Genomic DNA, 20,713 nt, shown 5'->3' with positions numbered 1-20,713 from the left:
ACAAGAAAAGTCGAAATAATGCAAAATTGATGATACTAGTCGACGAAATTCAGGACTTTGCGCTCATTATTAGAAACAATGAGTACTTGTTCCAGTAAAAGCGTCTTCTTATCTTTATAAATATCGTTGTAAATATTAGAAAAAGGACTTATTAAATTAGTAATGATTTTTTTTCTGATGGTCGTTTCCGAAAAACCCCGTGAAGCACTGAATGGCGAGCTCTTATTTGGAAATGTTGAGAATTTTACTCTGCTAAACCTGGCTATTTTGTATTACTAATACCCTGTACTTTAGGCATATCAAACTATATTTTTCCTACATACCTTTGAGAAAGAGAAAATCAAAGTAAAACGAACTCGATTTTCTCTCCGAAACAAGTGTCAATTCCTACGAAAATCTACTTAATATCGAAGTCATTTTCATACTCAAGCAATCTGCAACGTTTGCGTATACTGTTGGTATACATTAGTGTTTATGAAATTCTACTATAATTTTTTGGCAATTTTTTGAAAACTACTCTATATTACCGATGACGCGCGCTGCGCCAGCTCAGTGCCGCGGCAGAGCTTGTAGAGGCAGGACGTGTGTCGGTCGGCTCCGCACATTTTCAACGGCGACGACGAGGTTTTTTATCATTGTGTGCGGCGGGCGCCGTGTAAAACGCTATACTGTGTGCGTGTAAACCGCAACGAGAGACTTTGATCCTAGCACCGTTTTTATAGTATTATAATTTATAATGGTACAGTTTAATAAACTACCGGACAGGATTAAAAATATTTGAAACGACCTGACATTCTATATGTATTTATTTGACTCAAGATAGTACTCAGGGTCTGATGATGGAGCCGGAAGGTGGTCACCGGTACCAATCAACCATGCAACTAAACCACTTCGTGTTTAGGCTCGTTTTATTCATCTCAACAAGATCTTTGACACAAGATAGTACTCAGGGTCTGATGATGGAGCCGGAAGGTGGTCACCGGTACCAATCAACCATGCAACTAAACCACTTCGTGTTTGGGCTCGTTTGATTCGGCTCAACAAGATCTTTGACTTAAGATAGTACTCAGGGTCTGATGATGGAGCCGGAAGGTGGTCACCAGTACCAATCAACAATGCAACTAAACCACTTCGTGTTTAGGCTCGTTTTATTCGTCTCAACAAGATCTTTGACTTAAGATAGTACTCAGGGTCTGATGATGGAGCCGGAAGGTGGTCACCGGTACCAATCAACCATGCAACTAAACCACTTCGTGTTTGGGCTCGTTTGATTCGTCTCAACAAGATCTTTGGCACAAGATAATACTCAGGGTCTGATGATGGAGCCGGAAGGTGGTCACCGGTACCAATCAACCATGCAACTAAACCACTTCGTGTTTAGGCTCGTTTGATTCGTCTCAACAAGATCTTTGACACAAGATAGTACTCAGGGTCTGATGATGGAGCCGGCAGGTGGTCACCGGTACCAATCAACCATGCCACTAAACCACTTCGTGTTTAGGCTCGTTTTATTCGTTTCTATAAGATCTTTGACACAAGATAGTACTCAGGGTCTGATGTTGGAGCCGGAAGGTGGTCACCGGTACCAATCAACCATGCAACTAAACCACTTCGTGTTTAGGCTCGTTTGATTCGTCTCAACAAGACCTTGGACACAAGATAGTACTCAGGATCTGATGATGGAGCTGGAAGGTGGCCACGGGTACCAGTCTACCGTGTAACTGAACCACTTCGTGTTTGGGCTCGTTTGATTTGTCGCAACAAGATCTTTGACACAAGGTAGTACTGAGGGTCTGATGATGGATCCGGAAGGTGGTGACCGGTACCAATCAACCATGCAACTAAACTACTTCGTGTTTGGCTTCGTTCGATTCGTCGCAACAAGATCTTTGACACAAGTTAGTACTCAGGGTCTGATGATGGAGCTGGACTGTGGCCACGGGTACCAGTCTACCATGTAACTGAACCACTTCGTGTTTGGGCTCGTTTGATTTGTCGCAACAAGATCTTTGACACAAGGTAGTACTGAGGGTCTGATGATGGATCCGGAAGGTGGTCACCGGTACCAATCAACCATGCAACTAAACCACTTCGTGTTTGGGCTCGTTTGATTCGGCTCAACAAGATCTTTGACTTAAGATAGTACTCAGGGTCTGATGATGGAGCCGGAAGGTGGTCACCAGTACCAATCAACAATGCAACTAAACCACTTCGTGTTTAGGCTCGTTTTATTCGTCTCAACAAGATCTTTGACTTAAGATAGTACTCAGGGTCTGATGATGGAGCCGGAAGGTGGTCACCGGTACCAATCAACCATGCAACTAAACCACTTCGTGTTTGGGCTCGTTTGATTCGTCTCAACAAGATCTTTGGCACAAGATAATACTCAGGGTCTGATGATGGAGCCGGAAGGTGGTCACCGGTACCAATCAACCATGCAACTAAACCACTTCGTGTTTAGGCTCGTTTGATTCGTCTCAACAAGATCTTTGACACAAGATAGTACTCAGGGTCTGATGATGGAGCCGGCAGGTGGTCACCGGTACCAATCAACCATGCCACTAAACCACTTCGTGTTTAGGCTCGTTTTATTCGTTTCTATAAGATCTTTGACACAAGATAGTACTCAGGGTCTGATGTTGGAGCCGGAAGGTGGTCACCGGTACCAATCAACCATGCAACTAAACCACTTCGTGTTTAGGCTCGTTTGATTCGTCTCAACAAGACCTTGGACACAAGATAGTACTCAGGATCTGATGATGGAGCTGGAAGGTGGCCACGGGTACCAGTCTACCGTGTAACTGAACCACTTCGTGTTTGGGCTCGTTTGATTTGTCGCAACAAGATCTTTGACACAAGGTAGTACTGAGGGTCTGATGATGGATCCGGAAGGTGGTCACCGGTACCAATCAACCATGCAACTATACCACTTCGTGTTTGGCTTCGTTCGATTCGTCGCAACAAGATCTTTGACACAAGTTAGTACTCAGGGTCTGATGATGGAGCTGGACTGTGGCCACGGGTACCAGTGTACCATGTAACTGAACCACTTCGTGTTTGGGCTCGTTTGATTCGTCGCAATAAGATGTTTGACACAAGATACTACTCAGGGTCTGATGATGGAGCTGATGATGACAGACAGGTACCCGTCGCCACCTTCGCGCTCCATCATCAGACCCTGAGTACTACCTTGTGTCTAAGATCTTGTTGAGATGAATAAAACGTGCCTAAACACGAAATGGTTTAGTTGCATGGTTGATTGGTACCGGTGACCACCTTCCGGCTCCAACATCAGACCCTGAGTACTATCTTGTGTCAAAGATCTTGTTGAAACGAATAAAACGAGCCTAAACACGAAATGGTTTAGTTGCATGGTTGATTGGTACCGGTGACCACCTTCCAGCTCCATCATCAGACTCTGAGTATCACCTAGTGTCAAAGATCTTGTTGAGACGAATCAAACGATCCTAAACACGATGTGGTTTAGTTGCAGGGTTGATTGGTAATGGTACCTTCCAGCTCCATCATCAGACCCTGAGTACTGTCTTGTGTCAAAGATCTTGTTGAGACGAATCAAACGAGCCCAAACACGAAGTTGTTTAGTTACATGATAGACTGGTACCCGTGGCCACCTTCAAGCTCCATCATCAGACCCTGTGTATCTTCAGTGTCAAAGATCTTGTTGAGACGAATCAAACGAGCCTAATCATGTTACTACATGGTTGATTGGTATCCGTGACCACCTTAATCATCATCAGATCCTCAGTACCAGTTCGTTTTTAAACCCTCGTTGATACAAACTTTACAACCTATAGGTTCCAAATGCAATGACGAAACATGTAAATAAGCGAGTAGGTACCTATAATTTCTTTCGAGTAATATACCTTCATAAGTACAAGTATGGGGCTATTCATAAATTACGTCGTTTCAAATGGGAGGAGTGGGGGGGTCTGGACATCGGATGATGGTAACATGACGTAGGAGGAAACAGATTCATCCGAAGCTTGATTTTTGGATGATTTGAGGGGTGGGGGGGGGGGGTTAAAAATCGTCAAAAATAGATGACGTAATTTATGAACAGCCCCTATGTACATTTGCACTGCATTTAGTATTTTCGTACTTACCAAATAACAGTTTTAGAACTTTAAAAGTTAAGTACAGTTAGTGTTGTTATGGTTGATTTCAATATGCTTCGCGAAGGATCAAGAATGTTTAATCCATCATTGTAGTGCGAGTGTGGTAGAAGGGGTCGGCGTACTGAGCTCGCACGGCCTGCCGCAGCGCGTAAAATACCTAAACTCGCTCAACGCCGAAATGTAATAGCGCTCTTAATTGTAAGTGTTTTCATGACGGAGCATTCTGCCTTCGTATATGGAAACAATCCTGCTTTTCATATTATCGCTCCCTCATCTTTCTTGACGGTGAATACTTAGGATTAGTCAGTCTCTTTAATTGGTGTGTCAAATAACTTGTGCAACTGGCTATTCTGTTTCATTTCATTAATAATTGATATATATTTGACAACTGTAACATATACAATACAAAAAGAAACATATTGTAATCCAAATACCAACTTGGAATAGCTAATTAACAACACTCAAGGTCACGCCGATTTCACGCCGATCATTTATCGGCGGCGGCGGCGTGGCAAAAAAGCCCGGCGGCGGCGGCGCGCCGGCGCGGCGCACACGTCTAGACTCCGTACACAAAAAGAGATCGAGGTTTGCAAGATTTGTCCTTGACGTGTGTCATTTTCTATGTATTTGTGTCATCATTACAGATTGTATTTTGTATTGTAAATGTGTGAGAAGTGAGACTGTGTGCACCTTTCCCCCCGCAAAAAATGGCAGAAAGATTTGTACGGTAAGCTATCGCTTGGGCCCCTCCCTTCCGATGTGTCGGAAGCCGGTGTTGCTCGAAGCTGGAGACTAAGATGGCGGACGCGTGTATCTGTCTCACTCTAACTAGGTATATACATATATATTTGGTCAAGCAGATCTTGTCAGTAGAAAAAGGCGGCAAATTTGAAAAATGTAGGCGCGAAGGGATATCTCATAGAAAATTTTAATTTCGTGCCTTTTTCTACTGACAAGATTTGCTTGACCAAGTTGACCATCCATAGATCTATTACAACTTTATCATGCCGAGAAACGCTAAATCTCGGCGTAATCTAGCATTTCTCAGTTCGACATTTAAGGCCTCATTCTCACAAGCGCTTTTACAACGCGCGTTAAAAAGGTTTGTATGACAAATGGATACACGTGTATTTATTCACACGACAGCGGTGGCGCTTTTTATCAAGCGTTGTTGGATTTTCGACCTTAAGCGTTGGTCGTTAAATCGACTTTAGCGTGTGGACGGATTCAATCGCTTTTTTAGCGCGCGTTGAAAAAGCGCTCGTTTGTAGGAGGCCTTAAGTGATCCCGATTTAGCGTTTCTCAGTTCGACATTTAAGGACTCATTCGCACGAGCGCTTTTACATCGCGCGTTAAAAAGGCGTTTGAATGACACAAATGGATACATGTGTATTTATTCACACGATGGAGGTGGCGCTTTTTATCAAGAGTTGTTGGATTTTCGACTTTAAGCGTTGGTCGTTAAATCGAATTTAGCGTATGGACGGATTCAATCGCTTTTTTAACGCGCGTTGAAAAAGCGCTCGTTAGTAGGAGGCTTTAAGGGGTCCTAAAAGTGTTGTTGGGTACCATATCTTCAGAAATTAAAAAATAAAAACCTTGCACTATCTTTTGAATTTTATTCATCGTGTTATAAAATTACAAAAATTACATAAAATTACAAAAACATTGTAAATTGTCATGGATACCCTTGTTAACCCGACTCAAGCTGAATAAGAGGTAGTGTCAAAGCCCCAGGCGGCCATTTTGTCGTCGACCCAGCGTCGGAACATGGCGGCGGCCGCGTACACGGCCGGCACGTCGCGCGCGCCGCAGCCGATGCCCCACGCGACCAGCCCGGTCAGCTTGTACCGGTCGTTGCCGATTGGGCACGCTAGGGGAGCGCCGCCGTCGCCCTGGGGGGAAAAGCAAGAGGTTAACCCCTTATTCATAAAACTTAACAAGCCTGAATTAGTCAATTGTGGATTTCCAGAGAAGGGTCCTTATCTGATGCACAGGTAGCATAAGTTTCCCTGATGGAAAGCCACAATTTATGTTTTGAACCTCTCTTACAAATACATAAGTTGAAATGACAGATTATGACAAACGATTAATATGAAATTAAGGCTTGTAGCGTGTTTATGAATAACGCCATATATGATTACATTACAGCGGCGGTAGCACGGACGCATTTGTATCGCTTGTCACCATGCCTGTCACGTTCTAACAAGTACGTAAGTGCGAAAGTGAAGGGCATAGTGACAGCCGATAAAAATGGAACCATGCTGCGCCCGCAGGAGACGCTACTTCAAATCTTCTCAATATAGTTTTCACTATCCGATTAAGTAGTGGCAACTTTGATCGTGGTATGTTGACGGTCCTTGGCGTGGTCGCTTGCCAGTGGCCAACTTGATAAAACACACTTCTAATTTTTGTGGACTTCCCAAAAGGTGGCAAAAATTTATTGTCCCGGCATTTTGTTTCCACCAAACCAACCAACTCTGTTTGGTTTGGTGGAAACAATCCCAGTCGTTTTACCACTGGTAGAGTCGGACCAAAAAAAAGTCTGCAGCGGATTTGATAGCCCACGCAATGCAAGTGTCATTTATGGGCATTTCTCAAAAAGTTGGCACCGCCAGGTTAAAATTTATGTTTTTCAAAAATTTTGCATTTTTGCATTTTTTTTTATTGGGATCGTTAAAAGGCAACTTAAACTATTAGAAAATGTGGAAGGGAAGCAATTCCTTCAATTAGTTTAGAAGACATAGGCGTTTGAAATTCAGGTGAATGACATCAAGGACAGGTGAAAGATATTTTGTCTCCAGGTTATCGATAGTAGAAGCAGGTTATCGAGAAATAAGTGCAAATTCCAATGAAAATATTGACAGGTTATCGAGAGGCGTCATTAACCTGTGTCCGTTGCCGTTAACCTGGTTTCTTGTCATCATTCACCTGTAATAAGTGTCATCCACCTGTTCACCACATCATTTTCAATGCCTTCTAAAAATAATCGAAAAATGTGTCATTTTCTATAAAAAGGGACCTTATTGTCCACCACGATGATTAAAATTTTGGATTCTGACCCACCTCACATTCGATTCGATTCCCAAATTAACAACATGTTTCTGTGAATAAGTAAACATTCAATCTTGCTGTCTATTCACCCTGGCAGTACCTAGTGGAACTCAGGTTTGATGCAACATAGGCACATGCAGTTTTGGTCATCCAACTCGTCTTGGTGAGCACTTGGGAGAGCAGTACCCAAGATAGAGCTGATGCTGAACCCTGGATGTACCTAGTGGAACTCAGGTTTGGTGCTACATAGGCCTACGCTGTTTTGGTCATCCGACGCGTCTTGATGAGCACTTGGAAGAGAAGTACCCAAGATAGAGCTGATGCTGAACCCCAGCAGTACCTATTGGAACTCAGGTTTGGTGCAACATAGGCCCACGCTGTTTTGGTCATCCAACGCGTCTTGATGAGCACTTCGAAGAGCAGTACCCAAGATAGAGCTGATGCTGAACCCTGACTGTACCTAGTGGAACTCAGGTTTGGTGCATCATAGGCCCACGCTGATTTGGTCATCCGACGCGTCTTGATGAGCACTTGGAGGAGCAGTACCCAAGATAGAGCTGATGCTGAACCCTCGCAGTACCTACTGGAACTCAGGTTTGGTGCAACATAGACACACGCTGTTTTGGTCATTCGACACGTCTTGATGAGCACTTGGGAGAGCAGTACCCAGGATAGAGCTGATGCTGAACCCTCGCAGTACCTACTGGAACTCAGGTTTGATGCAACATAGACACACGCTGTTTTGGTCATTCGACACGTCTTGGTGCGAACTTGGGAGGGCAGTACTGAAGATAGAGCTGATGCTGAACCCTCGCAGCACCTAGTGGAACTCAGGTTTGGTGCAACATAGACACACGCTGTTTTGGTCATTCGACACGTCTTTATGAGCACTTGGGAGACCAGTACCCAGGATAGAGCTGATGCTGAACCCTCGCAGTACCTACTGGAACTCAGGTTTGATGCAACATAGACACACGCTGTTTTGGTCATTCGACACGTCTTGATGCGAACTTGGGAGGGCAGTACCGAAGATAGAGCTGATGCTGAACCCTCGCAGCACCTAGTGGAACTCAGGTTTGGTGCAACATAGACACACGCTGTTTTGGTCATTCGACACCTCTTGGTGCGAACTTGGGAGGGCAGTACCCAAGATAGAGCTGATGCTGAACCCTCGGAGCACCTAGTGGAACTCAGGTTTGGTGTAACATAGACACACGCTGTTTTGGTCATCCAACACGTCTTGATGAGCACTTGGAAAAGTGGTACCCAAGATAGAGCTGATGCTGAACCCTCGCAGTACCTAGTGGAACTCAGGTTTGGTGCAACATAGACACATGCTGTTTTGGTCATTCGACACGTCTTGGTGAGCACTTGGGAGAGCAGTACCCAAGATAGAGCTGATGCTGAACCCTCGCAGTACCTACTGGAACTCAGGTTTGATGCAACATAGACACACGTTGTTTTAGTCATTCGAAACGTATTGGTGAGGACTTGGGAGGGCAGTACCCAAGATAGAGCTGATGCTGAACCCTCGGAGCACCTACTGGAACTCAGGTTTGATGCAACATAGACACACGCTGTTTTGGTCATTCGACACGTCTTGATGAGCACTTGGGAGAGCAGTACCCAAGATAGAGCTGATGATGAACCCTCGCAGTACCTACTGGAACTCAGGTTTGATGCAACGTAGACACATGCTGTTTTGGTCATTCGACACGTCTTGATGAGCACTTGGGAGAGCAGTACCCAAGATAGAGCTGATGCTGAACCCTCGCAGTGCCTAGTGGAATTCAGGTTTGGTACAACATAGGCACACGCTGTTTTGGTCATCCAACACGAGCGGGGTTGGCGGCGGCGTGCGGTGCGGGAGGGACACGAACACGAAAAATCGTATGGGGCAGAGCCCCTCTGGGTAGCTCATGACATTAAACTAAATTCTAGGCCCTGAAGAGCCTCCTTTGGAAAAGCTATGTTGTTTAAATACCTGACCTATGTCACATCCGCCAGGCGTGGCTCACTCCGCGATTTCGTCGCTTTGCTCTAAAAGTACATCCGTTCCACCCCAATTTTGGGGAAAGCCATAAGCCGCGCGTGGCGCTGTCGCCACCTAGCGGCCATATCTGTGCTGATCGTAACAGACGCGTTTTGTTAGAGAGTGAGTCTTCTGTACCTAGTACTATTATTTATTCTGTGCATCCGCTCCTAGTCGCTGCCGCTATAAAAAGTAGGTACGTGGCATGCCTGGCCGTCCCTCGCGTCTTGCCGCGGCTCCCGCCGCCCTGCTTGCCGCCATAGACGAATGTCGTGGCCAAGCAGAGGTTGTTTACGTTAATCAACAATTTATGGCAGTAGGTTAGTATGTTAAAAGTTAATACAAATTATAACTATAATGAGTCAGTAGATTTCTTTCCATCATATTAAGAGTTTAGGTGGTTGAAGTGTTAATAGTATTAAATATTAGTGTCTACGGAACGCAATATCAAGCACGGCTCAACATGTTCATGCCAGGTTTTTCATTCATATTGAACAGGAAAGGCGACGACGGCTCCAGATCCAACACCAGGTCCAGGACCAGGTCCAGGTCTAGCTCCTGGTCTAAGTCCAGGTCCGGGTTCAGGTTCAGATAAGAGCCAGGATCCAGGTCCAGGTCCGACTCCGGATTTGAGTCTAGGTCCGGGTCCGAGTCCGGGCCCGAGTCTGAGTCCGGGTCCCAGCCCCAGTCCCAATCCAAGTCGAAATTTAATCGCCAAACGTGTACTATGCTTCGTTGAAGACTTCTGTTCTGATCATCATCAGCAGTTCCACTTCATCAAATGCGACAGTTTTTAATGAAAATGCTTGATTTTCTGATGAAAATCCAAAAGTCACTATACGCATCCCTTTAAGATTTGAGGAGTTCCCTCGATTCCTCATGGATCCCATCATCAGAACTCGAGATGGGCAAAAATGTGGCTTAAAAACTTAACTTGCTTAACAAACATAACGAAGAGGACAAATAGCCAAACGTGAACTATGCGTCGTTGAAGAGTTCCGTTCTGATCTTCATCAGCAGTTCCACTTCATCAAATGTCACTTTTGAACACACAAAACACAAAAATCACTATATGTATGCCTTTAAAATTTGAGGAGTTCCCTCGATTCTTCATGGATCCCATCATCAGAACTGACAAAAGGGTTTTGACAAAAACGTGACCAATCTGTATGCATATACATACAATCAAAAAAAGAATTTTCAAAATCGGTCAGGTAAACAAACGTTAAGCATTGGCATTGATCGTTGGCGGCACGAGCGAACATGATCGCCCACAGATTTGCACGTTGTTCATCTTTAGTGAAAATAACCCTTTTTAAGGCGTACTGTACTTCTTTCTACACTAGCAATCTGTGGGCTCATTTCACTCAAAGGTCGTTTAACTCCCTACGCGTCCAATATAATAACGCGTTCAGGGTGATGTTGCGGCTGCCGCGCCACTGTAGTGCGTCGAGCATGTTCGCAGAAGCGCGCACCGATTGCTTCTGCGCCACTCTGCGCAAGCGGTGCGCGGCGATGCTCAGCAGAGTGCGCGCCAGCCGCAACAGCGTCCTAGCCATGATCGCGGACCGGCTGGACTGCCCCTACATCAATCACTGTATAAGTGTGCACGTACGGGGGCCGTGCCGTGCCGGTAGGTAAGTGACTAGCGGATTAATTTAATGTATTTTTATTTAATTTATAACTAATTTTAATTTAATTTTTAATGTAATGTATATTTTAATCTTATGTTAATATAATTTGTATTGTTGTGTAATATTATGTGTGGACCATTGTAGTCTGTGAATAAATAAATTGATTGATTGATTGATTGAGGTTTCAGATTATCATCATCATTCGCTTGCCCTTGCCCCATTAATTTGGGGTTGACGCAGCATGTCTTTTTCTTTTCATCCATACCTCTCTCTCTCGCCCGTCATCTCATCACACAATAAACAAAATGAGCATGTTTTCACCTTTTTACAAAACATTTTAATATATGTCTAAAACTAAAAACCCTCATAAGGTACCTTTTCCCGTGGGACGTCACAAATCTACTTACGATATTAGTGTAACAATTTTTTTTTTTTCATAAAAAAACCCAGGGTGGAAAATGGGGTCTACGTTTGTATGGAGAAACAGTTGTCCACTAACGTCTTAATAAACATAATCACTGTTTGAGTATATGATTTAGATTTAGATTTAGATATTTATTCTCATAATATTAAATTACATTATAAATTATGCTAGACTAATCTACACGAATTTATATTATGATCGTCATTCATATTTACATAATATTATTTAATACATACAAATTAAAAAATGTCTTGCAATAATTAATCTTCACTCCACTCCACTTTCACTTTTTCGTCACTCCAGATACCGCTGGAGTGACGAAGCCCAAAAAGACCTGTCCGCCCTCGGAATACCCAACTGGCGTGAAGTGGCGCAGAATAGAGCAGAGTGGCGCTCTCTTGTGTCAGAGGCCAAGATCCTCTTTGGGTCACTGAGCCAGTGATGTATGTGTGTGTGTATGTAATAATTAATCTTATGTCAACAATTTATCCATTCATGTCAAAACAAAATACGGTAATAACTTAGTACGAAATCTATGTAACGTGGATTTTATATAGTTATCGATCACCTGTTATATGGCAAGTGAATGACGCTTCATTCACCTGCCATTGCATCATTCACCTGACTTTTTTGGACAGGTTAACGAGACTTAAGACAAAAGTACAAAAATTTCAATAATATGCAGCTTTAGCAGACAGGATAGTTTTTATTCCTAAATTAACACACAAAAGCTATATAACCGCTATATAATTATATAGTTACGAGTATTAGTTGTGGTATCAGTGACATTAACCTGCCGCAAAATCTCATCCACCTGGCAGTTTTAGCCAGGTAGACGATATGCAGGTGATGGGGAAAATGGCAGTTATATCGCGAATACACAAAATGTATTAACTTGATGAACTCCATACTTAGGCATATAAAACTAAACTATTGTTTACGTTACATATCTTGATAGTAATGCGATAGGTTACACAATTAGCAAGATATCGACTCCAGGATAAAGAGTACTTACCCATTACAAACTCCAATTTCCGATACTTTGTCGTTTGTGTTTTATTTGCGAAGCACAATAACCACGTCTTCGTGGTTTCAGGTGATAGCTGATGAGTGACGGCTTCGGCTCGTGCGGAGTGAAACGGGAAAGGTGCAGTGGGGGTTATACAATCGACGTGAACGTGACGCGCCAGGTGACTGTTAAGAATTGCCTTGGACAAACTTTGAAGCCGAATAACTTAAAATATAAGTATAATATTGTTATGCGATAGTAATACTTTAAAAGTTAAGGATATATGTTAATAAAATACGGTAATAACGTTAAATTAAGTTAATAATTTGTGTGGTTTTCATAGCTCGAAACATCAGTACCTCGCGTTGGGACACGGCAGGTTAACGGATAAACGTAGTTACAATATTTTTTTTTGTAATCAATATTTATTAAATCTTTTTCAAAGTATTAGGCCTCTGTGTAAAAAGTCTCTCTAAATATTTGTTAAAATTTTATATATAAAAAATATACATAATGAAAAAAAAGTTCTAACATAAACCTATTTACAGGTGGCGGTGCCAACTTTTTGAGAAACGACCTTATACGTCTTAATTTCATAGAAGTTTGACGTTTAAAATAACACTTGCACTGCGTGGACTATCAAATCCGCTGCAGACTATTCTTGGCCTGACTCTAACAACTTGGTGCTAACTAGTGTCATACATTTAGCTACAAATTTTAACCTCTGGGGAGGGCATCCTCTCATCCTGCACCCCGTTTGCGACGCCCTTGTCTCGGATTCCCTCTCACTTTTTTCCGAACCTACCACCCACCTTGCAAGTATCCTGTCCCTCCTCGCCCCCAGCGCACACGAAGCTCTGATGCAGTCGGAAGCGGTGACCAAGCCGGGTCCGCTGCAGCAGCTGGTTGCAGATGCCGTGGGGCACCATGGGCAACTCAACTTTCTTCAGAATCACAGCGTATCGGCCTTTCTGACCTGAAATTTTTTTTAAATGATACCACAATGCGATATGAAAGAAGATTCTGTAAACTATCCGGTAATTCTATGGTTGCTCTTACAAAAATACCCAATTATGAACGAAATGTCTTTAGATATATTTACCATAGTTACCTAGTTTTAGATGAAAGCAAACACCGTGATCGTAAAGAAATTGGGCTGTACATATTGGATTGGATTGGTGACATGGTAGTTGTTTTCAAAAGGTATCGATTCTTATCTGGGCGTAATTGCCTTGTGATGAACATACCTACATCAGGGTTTTTGGTGCGGGAATGTTTTACACTACCCAAAAAATTGGTATAACTATAAAAACCGATACTATTTTACATTTATAAGCACATTTAAAGCTTACTTCCTAGTTTTAATGCATGGTTTGATAATTTTCAATAAACAAAGTTATAAATACACGAAATCATTCCCGCACCAAAAAAAAAAGCGCCGTGGTGACGAAGACATCTTTGCCCTATCTATTGGAACTATTGGCCACGCACTCCCAGCTGTTGAAGCTATTGTCCTACCCCGAAAGACAGCAATCCTATATGCCCTGCTTCCATGCACAGCAATGTTAGGGAAAGCTTACCGAAGACATCCTTGCCCCACCTATTGGCGACTCACTCTCGGCTACTCTCGAAGCTGACAGACCATGAACCCTATATGCCCCAACCACTTCCACTATGCTCAACAGTATTACGAAGGTTGAGATACATTTGCTACCTTCTCCAAGGCTGAGGCATAAGCTAGATGTTGTGTGGTGTTTCAAACGAATGATGCTCACCAAAGACATCCTTGCCCCACCCATTGGCGACGCACTCTCGGCCACTCTCGAAGCTCTCGCCCTGTTCTGGCAGACACAGGAGCCCTATATGCTCAGCCAGCTCCACGGGCTGAGACAGCCGCAGCAGAGCCATGTCATTCTTTAAATTCTTGCTTTGGAAATCTGAAATGAGAATAATCTACCGTAATTTGGATCAATTTTATTTTGTGTGTAGAGGTCTTTTCTGTGGAGATCATCAATTGACTTTAAAACATTCAATGCCGAAAACCCGACTATCGGGTATTTTATGATTTCGTTCCCAGACCGGACGACCCGATAGTCGGGATCGTGGTACCACTGCTTTATATGAAGAAATCGTTGTGGCCTGACGCGGACGTCTTGTTTGGCTGGGTGGCAATGAATGTGCATGTTAAAGTCTAATTTTCTTACTAGACCCTTAAAGCATGTTCGAACCTTCGGCTTCTTAAAAGCTTTAATACTTCTAGGTATGATCTTAACCCTTTGAACGCCAGCCGCGCACGTCAATTGACGTCTTTGGTGGTCAAAGCCTTATTTTGTTACTGGAATAAACATGTACCTTCTATATAGTAAAAATCATATATTAATGTTAAAAATCATCATCTTCCTCGCGTTATCCCGGCATTTTGCCACGGCTCATGTGAGTCTAGAGTCCGCTCACAAACTACTAAGAAGATACTACGTATCCGCTTAACAACTAATCCCAAGAATTGACGTAGGCACTAGTTTTTACGAAAGCTATATGATAAAAATATGGGTACCCAAATCGTGAAATACCTGAGTGTATGTATGTTTCAGCTACGTCCCGCTCCTGATGAGGAAGACGCTCCTTGGCCGTCTGTGTGTCCCATTCGCCAGCGCGGATACGCAGCGACCCCGGTGCTTGGCTGAAGATACGAATTCAAAATTGAGTACCTACATGTCACATATGAACCAAACATCTAGTGAGAGCTAATAGTCCTGAGCTGGAAACCATTCAGTCTGAAGAATGACGGATTCAAAAGCATCCTCTTAAGAGCTAACTCCTAATCAGGAGTCACATACGAACTTAGGGGCATGGCACACTGCGTCCGATTCGCACGTCGTTACCTACTTGAATGTTCATGTCAAATTCGTAAGCGGCGGTACAGACGGATTGCAACCCAACTGCTGCTTGTCGACTGCAACGTCGGCGTGCAGTTCCCATGCAAATTGCATTCGGGTGGCAGTCCGCCAGAGCAGTGTAAATCTCCGCAGTCCGCAGTGTAAATCTGTCGAATCCTACTCCAGAACAGGTGACGCAACAAAAAAACCGGGCAAGTGCGAGTCGGACTCGCGCACGAAGGGTTCCGTACCATAATGCAAAAAAAAAAACGAAAAAAAAGCAAAAAAAAAAAACGGTCACCCATCCAAGTACTGACCACTCCCGACGTTGCTTAACTTTGGTCAAAAATCACGTTTGTTGTATGGGAGCCCCATTTAAATCTTTATTTTATTCTGTTTTTAGTATTTGTTGTTATAGTGGCAACAGAAATACATCATCTGTGAAAATTTCCACTGTCTAGCTATCACGGTTCGTGAGATACAGCCTGATGACAGACGGACGGACGGACGGACGGACGGACGGACAGCGAAGTCTTAGTAATAGGGTCCCGTTTTACCCTTTGGGTACGGAACCCTAAAAACTGTTGTGTTACCGAAATAAATTACATTTTAAAGATTATAATAATTGTATGTATGTTAATCTGTAAGGTGTACATCATATGGTGAGATTTTGTTGCAAAACAAATGATTTTTGATTTGAGTAGAAATATTTCAAACATTTAAGCATTTAAGGATGACTCACGTTAGACCGGGCCGGAGCTCCGGCGGTTACTGTTGACAGATGACAAGTGATCACGTGTTGCTTTCAATAGAAAACGAAGGTATCGTCTTGGGTCGTCCCATTAGTTTTTCGTCAAGTTCTTAAATTAGTCCTATTCTGCTTTCGTCACGCATTCTACATTGAAAGCCACCGACGATTGTGACGAATGTAGAATGGGTGACGAAAGCAGAATAGGACTAATTTAAGAACTTGACGAAAAACGAATGGGACGACCCAAGACGAAGCGCCGAAAGCTCAGGCTCGAAGACGGCCCGGTCTAACATGAGTCATCCTTTAGTGTGAAAACAGATGGGACGCACGCCACCACGAGAACTGAACAGTGTCTAACTCACCCCGCAACAACGTGGGCTGCCGTGATAACCACTTGTGGGTGTATAAGAGATCCCACGCCGATGTATCCATTGGGGCCCATCAACGCCACCACCCACGGGAACTCGCCAAACTGGGCTTCCGCTCCCTACAGACAATAAACAAATACAGTCATTAATTAACATATTCATTGCCACTAAGTGCTACAGGTTACGCTCGTAGCGCGTAGCCACGGTTTCGCCGTATGTAGCGCGTAGTCGTTACGAACAGTGTACCCGACAGTCGGGTTCTTGGCCCTGTATGTGTTAAGGGTTGAGTTATAGCTTCAGGATCACTTCAGGTCGAGAACGCCTTAACTTAAGCAAAATCCGCCATTTGTGCTACCTTGTTTGGTAGAATCAAATGAGATATTATATGTGGTATTTCCGGGAGAACATATTAAACATGTAGATCCTCAGGAGAATTGACTAAAAAAGACTTTGGCAACCCAATCCCAAGAATTGGCGCAGCAACGAGTTGTTACGAAAGCGGCTGCCACAGATAATAAATAATAAATAAATTTTATAGGAAATTTTTACACAAATTGACTAAGTCGCACAGTAAGCTCAATAAGGCTTGTGTTGTGGGTACTTAGACAACGATATATATATTGATATATACACATTTATAAATACTTAAATACATAGAAAACACCCATGACTCAGGAACAAATCTGTGTTCATCACACAAATAAATGCCCTTACCGGGATTCGAACCCAGGAGTCCCAGGACCATCGGCTTCACAGGCAGGGTCACTACCCACTATACTCTGTATCTTTAGGTACTTAAATAGAAGTAAACAAATAATTTGTAAATTTTCGGGTAGTTATAACATTTATTGATTAAACAACCAAATACAAAACCACCAGTATCTGTCACTGAACGACCTGACTTTAACCTACATTATTTGATCATGTAATGTTTTCATCTACCCTCAACTGGCTTAAGAAACCATTTGTGGGTAGATTTTGTTTAGTCTTTTTTAAATACCTAAAAATACAAACTATAGGCCAGACCCTTTGTCGGAAGCCGGTGTTGCTCGAAGGCCAGACCGGTCGTCGAGACAGATAGGTCACAGGTGGCCGAAGGTCAGAACCTTCCATTCCAGAGAGAAATCTAAGCATTATTGGAATCAGGCAATGGTCCACCAGGAAAACGCTATAAAATGGGAAGGGTGTTTAGTTTAATGTATTGGAACTCACGCTGCCCCCAATGACGTTGAAGTCTATCCCCTTCCGGTTGCGGTGGCCGCATCCGGCAGGCCGGGCCGGCGCGGGCGGCGGTGTCGGAGCCGGCCCGGTGCGCGGTATCTTACAACACCTCTCCACGCTTTCTTGGCAGTCGTCCTTACCGAACCTGAAATCATAAATAATCTCAGTTACATGGAACCACATAATAAATAGTACTACCGTACAGAAAGGAAACTTCCTACAAAACCGAAGTTTGGCACCGGTTCAGAGACATCATCATGCTATCCATTTGTAATATATGGCACTATTCCGTTCGGCTATTTAGGGTTGTCAAAATTCAAGCCATTATCTTATCTGTGGTCGGGCACGCAAAGGGACGTCAAGTTGTGTCAACCCTAATAAGCTCAGAGCAATGCTGAGCCGAACGGAGCCGAGTTTGCCCCGAAGGGAGGAGTTTCGCACCCCTGATCCTGAGGGAATAATAGAAAGTTAACTGATTTCTTTGCTCTTGGAGTAATATTTTGACTGCAATAAATTGCCGTCACGAAATACTTTTATAGGTATCTAGGCCAAGCTCACAGAAAAATGGAAAAAAAGCGGCGAAAGCTGGCGGGATACCGCTCTGGACCGAGCAAAGTGGCGTGCTCTTGTGTTGGAGGCCAAGACTCATTTTGGGTCATCGCGCCAAACAAGTAAGTAAGGTATCTAGGACCTTACCTGATATCTAGAGACCCCCATCCGGTAACAGAGGCGTTGTTAGCGTCCACTCCATTGAGCTGATCGTCGCACAGGTAGTAAGGAACGCATTGGCACGACTCTCCAGCGCCATCTGTGAATGTAGACGTTGCGTCGGTCGAACGGACTGTGTACTATAAACATAAAAAAAATCTAGTTAGGATGTTTGTTACATTACCTACTTTGGTTCTAAGGTTACCAGACGAATTGCGCATGCGGCGATCGACATTAAGAATAATGAAAACGAGTAACATATTTTGGACATTTTTATCTATTTATCAGCTAGGTCTTATCTCTGGGAAAACGCGCATATTTGATTTTTTATATGTCTCTCAGATAGAATATTTTATTTTAAACTTACGTCTTCAAGGCCAAGTGTGGTGGACTCCTGCTGAGGGGGAGGGGTGCCGAAGATCTCCAATAGTATCGCGTTCTCGTCCGTCTTTGTTTGGGGGTGCGCGAGCTAAACTTACGTCTTCAAAGCCAAGTGTGGTGGGCCGATGCTGGCGGGGAGGGGTGCCGAAGATCTCCAATAGTATCGCGTTCTCGTCCGTCTTTGTTTGGGGGTGCGCGAGCTAAACTTACGTCTTCAAGGCCAAGTGTGGTGGACCCCTGCTGGGGGGGAGGGGTGCCGAAGATCTCCAATAGTATCGCGTTCTCGTCCGACATTGTTTGGGGGTGTGCGAGCGCAGCCGCCACCGTCAGCAGCAGCAGGTACATTTCTGCAACACAATTTAAAATGCAAAAGTCAAAAGTCAATAATCATTTATTGCAAACATAGTTATTACATAATATTCGGTAGGTAGGTACCTATACATAATATGGACCCTAAATAAATAACAAACTAAGTACTACAACAGTTTCTTCTGAATTACATAACATTATATACCACCTATATGAGATCACATTAGTGTATCGTAAGAGCTAATTTGCTTACGTTAATCATAATATTAATAACATTTATTTAATATAAAATGAAACAAAATGGTTACATATTTCTAATAATAATATGATACCTCATCATAAAATTCCTGCAGCGTGTAAAACGATTTATCTGTTAGGTATTTATTAAGCGATCTTTTGAATAGATTTGGGTTTTCGATTTGTTTTATTGATTGGGGTATTTTATTAAAGATTTTTATACACATCATGTGTGGTCCGGAATGAAATATTTTTAAGCTAGAAGTAGGCAAAGGAAAGGTAGTTATTGTGGCGATTTAATGCTTTTGTGTGGCGGTCTTTTGCTTGTAGAAAAAAAAAGCTGTGTAGCTTGACGAAAGTGCAAACTTCAAAAATGTATAAGGAGGTAAAGTGTTAATATTCTTAGGTCTTTAAAATATGGTCGACAACTTTCCCATTGTTTTATGTTAACTAAAGTTTAGGGTTCCGTACCCAAAGGGTAAAAACGGGAGCCTATTACTTAGACTCCACTGTCCGTCTGTCGGTCTGTCTGTCTGTCACCAGGCTGTGTCTCATAAACCGTGATAACTAGACAGTTGAAATTTTCACAGCGGATGTATTTCTGTTGCCGCTATAACAACAAATACTAAAAAGTACGGAACCCTAGGTGGGCGAGTCCGACTCGCAATACTCGCACTTGTCTGGTTTTTTTCTTTTTTAGAGCATAACTCGGTGCCCTTCGGCGAGAGACGCATTCGTGTTTCTCGACATATTTTCCTTTAGCAACGAACGAGACTGAAGATTGCGAAACAGCTTGACCTCATGACATATTGAACATGCCATCATTGCCATCTTATCTGACTACACAAGGTTTTTAATTTTATTTGCGATATTCGTGTATACCTACAATTGAAGGAAATTCTTATCCAAGTGGTAAAGGCATATGCGGCTTCGCAGCGGAAGTCGTGGGTCATATATGTCTGACCATAAATCTTTGTAGGGTTTTATTATAGGTTAAACCCCTAACCGAAAACGCGAATGGAAAATGATCAGACATAATGTATGGAAATGCTGAAATTTTCGCGTTTTTGGGGATGCCCCTATAATAAAAGTTTATTTTTATTTTTTATTACTTTTTTATAATCAACTAAGTATACCATGTAGGTACCACTTATAGATCAAGTCCAAGCATGTCCAAGACGTGATATTATATTAGATTAAAATAAACATAACATTGGCAATAACAGTAAGTACATAAATTATTAAAACACAAATTAGCTGTTTGTCTATGAATATGTTTGACGCCAGACTATTTAGTAATGATATCTTAGTATAATAAATGCACATGTTATCGCCAACATTGGAGACGACCTCTCGGACCGGTTGACTGAACTTGAACCTATAATTACAATGCCAGCCGTGTGTCTTAGTTGTTATTACGAAACGCAGAGTTAGGTGACCACCATATTCTGACCCCAAGCCATATTACGCCGAGTACGGTCGAGTTCACAATAGTAGATTGTTAACCAAGGGATGAAAGGCACCCATTTCTGTCGAGGTAGATAAGTATTTTTTTTTAAATTCCTTTCAGAGA

The 20,713-nt window shown here is 43.0% G+C and overlaps 1 protein-coding gene across 1 annotated transcript; it reads right to left on the bottom strand.

The window, feature by feature from the left end:
- Positions 1–5,792: 5,792 nt before the first annotated feature.
- On the bottom strand, positions 5,793–18,952 carry LOC134803345 (phenoloxidase-activating factor 2-like). The gene is made up of 8 exons (XM_063776144.1): positions 18,805–18,952; positions 18,202–18,353; positions 17,497–17,650; positions 16,279–16,403; positions 14,860–14,969; positions 14,065–14,226; positions 13,102–13,265; positions 5,793–6,031 (listed from the first exon to the last, which is right to left on the bottom strand). Exons 1-8 carry the CDS (start codon positions 18,937–18,939, stop codon positions 5,840–5,842), a joined length of 1,194 nt encoding a protein of 397 aa, XP_063632214.1. The 5' UTR covers positions 18,940–18,952; the 3' UTR covers positions 5,793–5,839.
- Between the last annotated feature and the right edge of the window lie 1,761 nt (positions 18,953–20,713).

This window comes from Cydia splendana, chromosome 26, assembly GCF_910591565.1.
Source record: "Cydia splendana chromosome 26, ilCydSple1.2, whole genome shotgun sequence".
Classification (NCBI taxonomy): Eukaryota; Metazoa; Arthropoda; class Insecta; order Lepidoptera; family Tortricidae; genus Cydia; species Cydia splendana.
The sequence above is the reverse complement of the archived record's forward strand: the minus strand, read 5'-3'. Positions and strand labels throughout refer to the sequence as shown.

What these genes read in the sequence shown, in the direction of transcription:
- LOC134803345 (XM_063776144.1), bottom strand. Translation starts at nt 18,939, where the DNA reads ATGTACCTGCTGCTGCTGACGGTGGCGGCTGCGCTCGCACACCCCCAA. An exon ending in CCACACTTGGCCTTGAAGAC is followed by an intron (nt 18,354 to 18,804) that starts GTAAGTTTAGCT and finishes TTATGTTTATAG; the next exon opens with TACACAGTCCGTTCGACCGA. An exon ending in TGAAACATACATACACTCAG is followed by an intron (nt 14,227 to 14,859) that starts GTATTTCACGAT and finishes TTCTCATTTCAG; the next exon opens with ATTTCCAAAGCAAGAATTTA.